Genomic DNA, 10514 nt, shown 5'->3' with positions numbered 1-10514 from the left:
AGAAGCCTGTGTTTCAGACATAAGGAAGTGGTTGGCTGAAAACTTTCTACTTTTAAACTCGGACAAAACAGAGATGCTTGTTCTAGGTCCCAAGAAACAAAGAGATCTTCTGTTAAATCTGACAATTCATCTTGATGGTTGTAAAGTCGTCTCAAATAAAACTGAAGGACCTCGGCGTTACTCTTGACCCTGATCTCTCTTTTGACGAACATATCAAGACTGTTTCAAGGACAGCTTTTTTCCATCTACGTAACATTGCAAAAATCAGAAATTTTCTGTCCAAAAATGATGCAGAAAAATTAATCCATGCATTTGTTACTTCTAGGTTAGACTACTGCAATGCTCTACTTTCCGGCTACCCGGATAAAGCACTAAATAAACTTCAGTTAGTGCTAAATACGGCTGCTAGAATCCTGACTAGAAGCAAGAAATTTGATCATATTACTCCAGTGCTAGCTTCCCTACACTGGCTTCCTGTTAAGGCAAGGGCTGATTTCAAGGTTTTACTGTTAACCTATAAAGCGTTACATGGGCTTGCTCCTACCTATCTTTCCGAGTTGGTCCTGCCGTACATACCAATACGTACGCTACGGTCACAAGACGCAGGCCTCCTAATTGTCCCTAGAATTTCTAAGCAAACAGCGGGAGGCAGGGCTTTCTCCTATAGATCTCCATTTTTATGGAACAGTCTGCCTACCCATGTGAGAGACGCAGACTCGGTCTCAACCTTTAAGTCTTTACTGAAGACTTATCTCTTCAGTAGGTCATATGATTGAGTGTAGTCTGGCCCAGGAGTGTGAAGGTGAACGGAAAGGCTCTGGAGCAACGAACAGCCCTTGCTGTCTCTGCCAGGCCGGTTCCCCTCTCTCCACTGGGGTTCTCTGCCTCTAACCCTGTTACAGGGGCTGAGTCACTGGCTTGCTGGTGCTCTTTCATGCCGTCCCTAGGAGGGGTGCGTCACTTGAGTGGGTTGAGTTACTGACGTGATCTTCCTGTCTGGGTTGGCGCCCCCCCTTGGTTTGTGCTGTGGTGGAGACCTCTGTGGGCTATACTCGGCCTTGTCTCAGGATTGTAAGTTGGTGGTTGAGGATATCCCTCTAGTGGTGCGGGGGCTGTGCTTTGGCAGAGTGGGTGGGGTTATATCCTTCCTGTTTGGCCCTGTCCGGGGTTTCTTCGGATGGGGCCACAGTGTCTCCGGACCGCTCCTGTCTCAGCCTCCAGTATTTATGCTGCAGTAGTTTATGTGTCGGGGGGCTGGGGTTAGTTGGTTATACCTGGAGTACTTCTCCTGTCTTATCCAGTGTCCTGTGTGAATTTAAGTATGCTCTCTCTAATTCTCTCGTTCTCTCTTTCTCTCTGAGAACCTGAGCCCTAGGACCATACGTCAAGACTACCGGGCATGCTGACACCTTGCTGTCCCCAGTCCGCCTGGCCTTGCTGCTATTCCAGTTTCAACTGTTCTGCCTGCGGTTACGAAACCCCTACCTGTCCCAGACCTGCTGTTTTCAACTCTTAATGATCGGCTATGAAAAGCCAACTGAGAGACCTGAGCCCTAGGACCATACGTCGGGACTACCGGCCGTGGTGACTCCTTGCTGTCCCCAGTCCGCCTGGCCTTGCTGCTATTCCAGTTTCAACTGTTCTGCCTGCGGTTATGGAACCCCTACCTGTCCCAGACCTGCTGTTTTCAACTCTTAATGATCGGCTATGAAAAGCCAACAGATTTATTCCTGATTATTATTTGACCATGCTTGTCACTTATGAAATTTTTGAACATCTTGGCATGGTTCTGTTATAACCTCCACCCGGCACAGCCAGAAGAGGACTGGCCACCCCTCATAGCCTGGTTCCTCTCTAGGTTTCTTCCTAGGTTTTGGCCTTTCTAGGGAGTTTTTCCTAGCCACCGTGCTTCTACACCTGCATTACTAGCTGTTTGGGGTTTTAGGCTGGGTTTCTGTACAGCACTTCGAGATATTAGCTGATGTACGAAGGGCTATATAAAATAAAATTGATTGATTGATTGATTGATTAGACCGGTGGCAATTTGTCCTTTGGTCTGGAGTCCAAATTGGAGATCTTTGGTTCCAACCGCCATGTCTTTGTGAGACGCGGTGTGGGTGAACGGATGATCTCCGCATGTGTATTTCCCACCGTAAAGCATGGAGGTGGTGGTGTTATGGTGTGGGGGTGCTTTGCTGGTGACACTGTCTATGATTTATTTAGAATTCAAGGCACACTTAACCAGCATGACTACCACAGCATTCTGCAGCGATACGCCATCCCATCTGGTTTGGCCTTAGTGGGACTATCATATGTTTTTCAACAGGACAATGACCCAACACACCTCCAGGCTGTGTAAGGGCTATTTTACCAAGAAGGAGAGTGATGAAGTGCAGATGACTACCTCATGAAGCTGGTTGAGAGAATGCCAAGAGTGTGCAAAGCTGTCATCAAGGCAAAGGGTGGCTATTTGAAGAATCTCAAATATAAAATATATTTTGATTTGTTTAACACTTTTTAGGTTACTGCATGATTCCATATGTGTAATTTCATCATTTTGATGTCTTCACTATTATTCTACAATGTAGAAAATAGTAAAAATAAAGAAAAACCCTTGAATGAGTAGGTGTTCTAAAACTTTTGACCGGTAGTGTACCTCTACAGTAGTGCCCGGACAACTGGACCTACTTTTCGTGGGCGAGACCTCACACCACCTAGGTCCTGGAGACCAACTGGGACCGGCTCTGGGACGGTACAATGATGCAGTCGGTCCCTACAGATAGACAAGACTGTTCTCAGATTCATCAGCATGTCATCACAATACATTATGAAAATCTAAAATGAAAAATATCAACGGAACAACCTCCCCATCCGTCTTTGACAATAAGTAGCCAATGTTATCGTTCTGTAGAGTGAGTCAGTTTCAACAATGACTGTTCAGCTGCAGCAGCTTTGTACAGGCATTATGGAAATATATACTTATGTATTCTCAAGAGACGAGTTTAAGAGATGCACATTATTCAGGATGCTTATGACCTCTTCATTAAAAAGAATAAAAAATAAAGTGTAAAGTTCTGTATAGGTCAGAGGTCGTGTTCTATCCTCTGTTAGTCCAGTCTTCTTTCCGCAGGATGAGAGAAAAAAATAAATACTCTCAGACGTGTGCATGAGGCTGAAGAAAATATAAAAGTAAAAATGGCAAACCTGGAAGCTCCACATCCTGGACCCATAGAGATGGATAGAGGAATCATCTTTGTATCTGTGCCATTATAGTGTCTGTGACAGCATGGGCAGCGGCATTGAGGCAATCTCCATTTTAAAGTAGTCAATTTTATTTTTCACGATTGGCTGAACCCTCCTGATGACCCGGTTGGACATTACTCCAACAAGTTGGAAGTCCCACCCAGTTGACTACATTAAAATGGTGGAAGCCCTCAATGGCGCTGCCCATGCTAAAATGAGCTTTTGGGCCCTATAGTCCTCTATCATTCTCTATGGTTTTCCTCCAACCTCAGGTTGCCAGATCTGAAAAAAATGAAGCTTTTTTATTTTGCTCTCCCCTGAATTAGAGCAAAATTGCAAAACAATTATATACTTATATGAACCAGTTTTGCAGCATTATATATATATATATATATATTTTTTTTATAAAATTACCTTTCATTTAATAAATAAAAATCCATAACTCCACATCATGATTAAAGAGAAGTCTCAAAAATAACAAAAAGTGACTCAAAATGTCTGTCAGTCAGTCTGCCTAAAATGCTCTTCCTGCCTAAATCCCGCCCCTTCCTGTCCTAGGACTTTGGAGGGGGGCAGGGTCCATGCCTGTTCATGGCTTCGCTCTGGGGTTAACATCTTTAATTGGGGGCACTCGGCCATCGAGAGAGAGCGATAGCAAGAGAGTGCGAGTGTCCACGACCAGGGGACAATCCGGGGGTGATGCACAAAAATAAACCGCAAATAAACAGCAGTATCCTTTCCCCATCTGTGATGATGTTTTCTAAAACAAGTATGCACAGAAATGATTTCCAAGTGTCTTCAACTGTGTGTTTTTGTGCGTGTGTGTAAATGGTGACATTTGGCAATTCAAAAATATTGCCCCAAAAGGCTTTTTCTTCCTTCCTTGTGATTTCACATGACATTTCAAAGCATTGGCTAAGACTGCCTGAGATCCTCCCCTCGCGGGTGGCCAGATTGTACTGGTGCTGGATGAATGAGCTGGACCCGTTTGTATTGGGTTGCCAGGTTGTGGTGGAAGGTGGTCGTTTTCAGTAACCCTTCAGTGCAGAGGTGGAGTATTGTGGTGGTGGTGATGGTTGGTGAATCCTTCCATCGCAAGGTGGGTGGCCATGTTGGAGTAATAGTGATGGTAGGTGGGTTCAATCCTTCTATAGCAGGTTGCCAGATAGGAGGATAGATAGATGGATGAATGTCTGGGGTGGGTTAGTCTGTACAAGTGAAGCCGGATGGACCGGCTCCTAGAACTTGAACTCCTTTGTCTGCAGGCTGGAGGCGGCGTCAAAGTTGAAGGTCCCTCCTTGGGTGGCTTCAGGAATCAAACTGGGATCCTCATCAATCTGAGAGGGAGAGAGAAAGAAGACGAAGGGTCAGCGTTTGTTAGCCAGTAAAAGACGATAAATAACATTTATGCCGGCCAATTGTACAGGAGAAGAAGAAAAATCCCATTGCAAAATAATGCTTTTTAGCCCATTCATTGATGGAAATACTATTCTTATGTAAATACATTTCACCGGTCATGCTTAAAAATCTATAAGCTCATTTACATAATTTAGTGGGACTAAATTGGCACGTGTGTATTTGTGTTAGTCGTTATGTGTCTTAATATTTATCACACAGCATACAGATACAGAGCCTAGTTTGAGCGGGAAATCTGTCTGACAGCTCGAGAGCTGCTGCTACAGCTCCTCAAACAGCTTGTGATGGAAAATGTTGTGTTGGTGCTCTTCTATTTAACAATTTATGTGTTCATGCAACTGACTGATTGAACAAATCCTCACTATCAGTATCTGTAATTATGCAGTACGGCCACACCCTTGTTTAGAGGATGAAAGATCTCAGTTTCAAGGTCTCAGCTTAGAGAGAAGAAGCCTCGTGAGGTATTGATTGGTCTGTCATGAAGCAAACGTTAATTAGGAATTAATTAGGAATGAATAAGCTAAATCATGCAAATATAACTTGTCTGTATATAAGAGATCTAACTGGACTGCCCCGGAGGAGCTCCTAATCGACATGTGTACTTGTTGAACTTTACCAACTCATTGCACCATGTAAAGTGTTGGTTCCATGTTTCATGAGCTGAAATAAAATATCCCAGAAATGTTCCATATGCACAAAAAGCTTATTTATCTCAAATTGTGCACACATTTGTTTACATCCCTGTTAGTGAGCATTTCTCTTTTGCCAAGATAATCCATCCACCTGACAGGTGTGGCATATCAAGAAGCATGATCATTACACAGGTGCACTTTGTGCTGGGGACAATAAAAGGCCACTCTGAAATGTGCAGTTGTCACAACGCCACAGAGGGAGCGTGCAATTGGCATGTCCACCAGAGCTGTTGCCAAATAACTTAATGTTAATTTCTCTACCATAAGCCAACATCATTTTAGAAAATGTGGCATTAATTCCAACCGGCCTCACAACCGCAGACCACGTGTGGGCAAGCGGTTTGCTAATGTCAGCGTTGTGAACAGAGTGCCCCATGGTGGCGATGGGGTTATGGTATGGGCTGGCATAAGCTACGGACAACAAATACAATTGCATTTTATCGATGGCAATTTGAATGCACAGAGATACCGTGACGAGATCCTGAGGCCCATTGTCGTGCCACTCATCTGCTGCCACCACGTTTCAGCATGATAATGCACGGCCCCACGTCGCAAGGATCTGTACACAATTCCAGAAGCTGGCAACGGTAGGCAGGCTTCAGCGCATCACATCACTTTGCAGTGAGCTGGGGACAGTATGCATTTTGAAAACATATCCTTAAAAAAGATGCACTACGCAGAAATCGCTCCGCCATTTCCTGGTTGCTAAAATTCAAATAGCCTTCCTAACTTCAGTTTATGTCACAAAGCAAGCAAGTATAGTGTAGAGAATCATTGTACCATTTAAAACTGCTGTGAAATGCACTATATACACACAAAAGTAAGTGGACACAAATGAGTGGATTCGGCTATTTCAGCTACACCCATTGCTGACACAACGGGACCACTGAGTGCTGAAGTGCGTAAAAATGTCTGTCCTCAGTTTCAACACTCACTACCGAGGTCCAAACTGCATCTGGAAGCAACTTCAGCACAATAACTGTTTGTTGGGAGCTTCATGAAATGGGTTTCCATTGCCAAGAAGCCGCACACACAAGCATAAGATCACCATGCACAATGCCAAGCGTTGGCTGGAGTGCTGCAAAGCTCACCGCCATTGGACTCTGGAGCAGTGGGAACGCGTTCAATGGAGTGATGAATCGCGCTTCATCATCTGGCAGTCTGATGGACAAATCTGGTTTTGGCGGATGCCAGGAGAACGCTACCTGCCCGAATGCATAGCGCTAACTGTACACTTTGTTGGAGGAGGAAAATTGGTCTGGGGCTGTTTTTCATGGTTCGGGCAAGGCCCCATAGTTCCAGTGAAGGGAAATCTTAATGCTACATTATACAATTACATTCTAGACGATTCTGTGCTTCCAACTTTGTGGCAACAATTTGGGGAAGGCCCTTTCCTGTTTCAGCATGACAATGACCCCGTGCACAAAGTGAGGTCCATACAGAAATGGCATCTACAGTGGCGAAAAAAAGTATTTAGTCAGCCACCAATTGTGCAAGTTCTCCCACTTAAAAAGATGAGGCCTGTAATTTTCATCATAGGTACACGTCAACTATGACAGACAAAATGAGAAAAAGAATCCAGAAAATCACATTGTAGGATTTTTTATGAATTTATTTGCAAATTATGGTGGAAAATAAGTATTTGGTCAATAACAAAAGTTTCTCAATACTTTGTTATATACCCTTTGTTGGCAATGACACAGGTCAAACGTTTTCTGTAAGTCTTCACAAGGTTTTCACACACTGTTGCTGGTATTTTGGCACATTCCTCCATGCAGATCTCCTCTAGAGCAGTGATGTTTTGGGGCAGTCGCTGGGCAACACGGACTTTCAACTCCCTCCAAAGATTTTCTATGGGGTTGAGATCTGGAGACTGGCTAGGCCACTCCAGGACCTTGAAATGCTTCTTACGAAGCCACTCCTTCGTTGCCCGGGCGGTGTGTTTGGGATCATTGTCATGCTGAAAGACCCAGCCACGTTTCATCTTCAATTCCCTTGCTGATGGAAGGAGGTTTTCACTCAAAATCTCACGATACATGGCCCCATTCATTCTTTCCTTTACACGGATCAGTCGTCCTGGTCCCTTTGCAGAAAAACAGCCCCAAAGCATGATGTTTTCACCCCCATGCTTCACAGTAGGTATGGTGTTCTTTGGATGCAACTCAGCATTCTTTGTCCTCCAAACACGACGAGTTGAGTTTTTACCAAAAAGTTCTATTTTGGTTTCATCTGACCATATGACATTCTCCCAATCCTCTTCTGGATCATCCAAATGCACTCTAGCAAACTTCAGACGGGCCTGGACATGTACTGGCAGGGGGACACGTCTGGCACTGCAGGATTTGAGTCCCTGGCGGCGTAGTGTGTTACTGATGGTAGGCTTTGTTACTTTGGTCCCAGCTCTCTGCAGGTCATTAACTAGGTCCCCCCGTGTGGTTCTGGGATTTTTGCTCACCGTTCTTGTGATCATTTTGACCCCACGGGTGAGATCTTGCGTGGAGCCCCAGATCGTGGGAGATTATCAGTGGTCTTGTATGTCTTCCATTTCCTAATAATTGCTCCCACAGTTGATTTCTTCAAACCAAGCTGCTTACCTATTGCAGATTCAGTCTTCCCAGCCTGGTGCAGGTCTACAATTTTGTTTCTGGTATCCTTTGACAGCTCTTTGGTCTTGGCCATAGTGGAGTTTGGAGTGTGACTGTTTGAGGTTGTGGACAGGTGTCTTTTATACTGATAACAAGTTCAAACAGGTGCCATTAATACAGGTAACGAGTGGAGGACAGAGGAGCCTCTTAAAGAAGAAGTTACAGGTCTGTGAGAGCCAGAAATCTTGCTTGTTTGTAGGTGACCAAATACTTATTTTCCACCATAATTTGCAAATAAATTCATTAAAAATCCTACAATGTGATTTTCTGGATTTTTTCTCTCTCAATTTGTCTGTCATAGTTGACGTGTACCTATGATGAAAATTACAGGCCTCTCTCATATTTTTAAGTGGGAGAACTTGCACAATTGGTGGATGACTAAATACTTTTTTCCCCCCCACTGTAGGTCGGTGTGGAAGAACTTGACTTTTCACTGGCCTGCACAGAGCCCTGACCTCGACCCCATCTAACACCTTTGGGATGAATTGGAACGCCGACCGCGAGCCATTCCTAATTGGCCAACATCATTGCCCGACCTCACGAATGCTCGTGGCTGAATGGAAGCAAGTCCCCGCAGCAATGTTCCAACATCTAGTGGAACGCCTTCCCAGAAGAGTGAAGGCTGTTATAGCAGCAAAGGGGGGGGACAAACTTCAAATTAACGCCCATGATTTTGGAATGAGATGTTTGACGAGCAGGTGTCCACATACTTTTGGTAATGTAGTGCATCTTATCCATAACCAAAAATATTGTATTTTCAGCTGTTTGAAGCTGGTGTACAAAACCGAAAGTAAAAATCGCAAAAATTAAACTTAAAGAACAGGAAGCATAGAAATAGTACACATAGAACAGATCTGCTTTTTAGACTTTCTTCAATGAGAATGACAGATCTATAACTCACGTTTCTATGTGAATTTGGTCAGGTCGCCCAAAAAGTTACATATTGCAGCTTTAATTGTTTGAAACCAGAACCTTTTACTACATATTATGAAGCACCTTGCTTCAAAGTAGCCTAGCCAAAATCCGACCATATCCGTGGAGGCAATTATTTTATAAATACTTCAATTTGCCACTGAAACCAGTAGGCTAGCCTATTTCACTGATGTTCTTTTGGTTTTCAAATCAACTTTCTTTCATTGTCCAGTAGGCAATGGCCAATGTCACAATCCTAGTCATCTCTGTGACATGAAACTGCTCACAAGTGCGGTGCACTTTTGACAACAGTGTTTTACCGCTAATTGCATTGTGAAAGAAACATTTGTGTATAGTCTACTGCCTTGTGCACATTGCTATAATAATGTGAAGAAATAGTTTATCAACATTTTAAGCTAAGCGTTCTCATCTGTCGCATCAGCCTTATTGCTTTTTAAGTTTTTTGTATTTGATTTTAATGTAGCCTAGGCCTACTGGTTGGATGAATTTGGGATCTATCTTCCCACAACTGAAACAGTGTTTTGAAAAGGCTATTTATTTCTCATAGAGAACAAGCTGACCAATAGATTAGGTCAACTTTTCTACTGGCTGAGGAAAAGTAAAATGTGGACAGTTATTCTAACATTTTCAAAGTGCGCATCGGAATTCGGTAAGGACGCACGCCGTTGCATCCTCGAGTTGCATGTTCTGTTAAGATTATTTACCTTAATCTAAATGTGATTTGTCAATCTGAGCACCGTGGGTGGACGCCCTAATCAGGTTACGCACCCAATGCATATGGGTCGGGTTAATGAAAATGCTTCAGGTCAAATGTCTGGCGCCACATTTTCCTAAAGGAAACCCTGGACTGTGTGTGATTTCTAACTCACATCGTCGCCTGAGAAGTACTGGTCAATAATCTCGAAGGCTAGTTTGTAGATGTCCTCATTCTCATGTTGCTGCAGATTCTCAATCTTCTCCAGACCTGAGCAGATCAGAGGGAGGAACAGTCAGAAAGCATCAATTCACTTCAGACATACAGTACCTCCTCTACCCATCATGAGAATATGCAGGCACACACACCTCCACACTCCTCTATGATCTCAGTGACGGTGCTGGCCTCGTCCCCGGCCATGATGAGGACGTTCTTGAGGCCGTCTAGGAGCACCTGGACCACCTGGGAGTCCTTCACTGACAGCAGGCTGCAGAACGGAGGGACTACATTCTGCTGCACCAGGTACTCCACCTACACACAGAAAAGACAGCAGTAAGCATTTCTGACAAATAACTGCTGACACTTATGATTGTGTAAGCAGGTTCAGTCACTGGCATTAGACTAGTTAATAAACTCACTAGTATGAATGCTCCAGCTCTAGAGGCCCTGGCATGGCAGTGCAGCCCCGTACCGGTCCATGTCTAAGTCAGTAGTCTCTCCTATGGCTGATAGAGGTTGCAGTGTGTGTAAGACTCACCTGGTCTTTCCTGCCACTGATGGTGAGGTTGCTGATGGCCCATGCTGCCTCCTTCTGAGTCCCAAAGTCCCCCTGCAGACACACAGGCTGTCAGCACTACGTAACATATCACTACACAGCAATGACAGGAATAT

General features: G+C 44.2%; 1 protein-coding gene across 1 annotated transcript in view; it reads right to left on the bottom strand.

Moving 5' to 3' along the window:
- Positions 1 to 2602: 2602 nt before the first annotated feature.
- Positions 2603 to 10514, bottom strand: part of LOC121536528 (importin subunit alpha-4-like) — a 34581-nt gene continuing 26669 nt past the window's right edge. The window contains exons 14-17 of the mRNA XM_041843864.2: positions 10381 to 10452; positions 9992 to 10154; positions 9799 to 9893; positions 2603 to 4580 (exon numbers count right to left, since the gene is read on the bottom strand). Coding sequence (XP_041699798.1) covers positions 4482 to 4580; positions 9799 to 9893; positions 9992 to 10154; positions 10381 to 10452 — 429 coding nt within the window. The 3' untranslated portion in view covers positions 2603 to 4481. The remainder of the gene's footprint in view (positions 4581 to 9798; positions 9894 to 9991; positions 10155 to 10380; positions 10453 to 10514) is intronic.

This window comes from Coregonus clupeaformis, chromosome 23 (genome assembly GCF_020615455.1).
Source record: "Coregonus clupeaformis isolate EN_2021a chromosome 23, ASM2061545v1, whole genome shotgun sequence".
In the NCBI taxonomy this organism is placed as follows: Eukaryota; Metazoa; Chordata; class Actinopteri; order Salmoniformes; family Salmonidae; genus Coregonus; species Coregonus clupeaformis.
The sequence above is the reverse complement of the archived record's forward strand: the minus strand, read 5'-3'. Positions and strand labels throughout refer to the sequence as shown.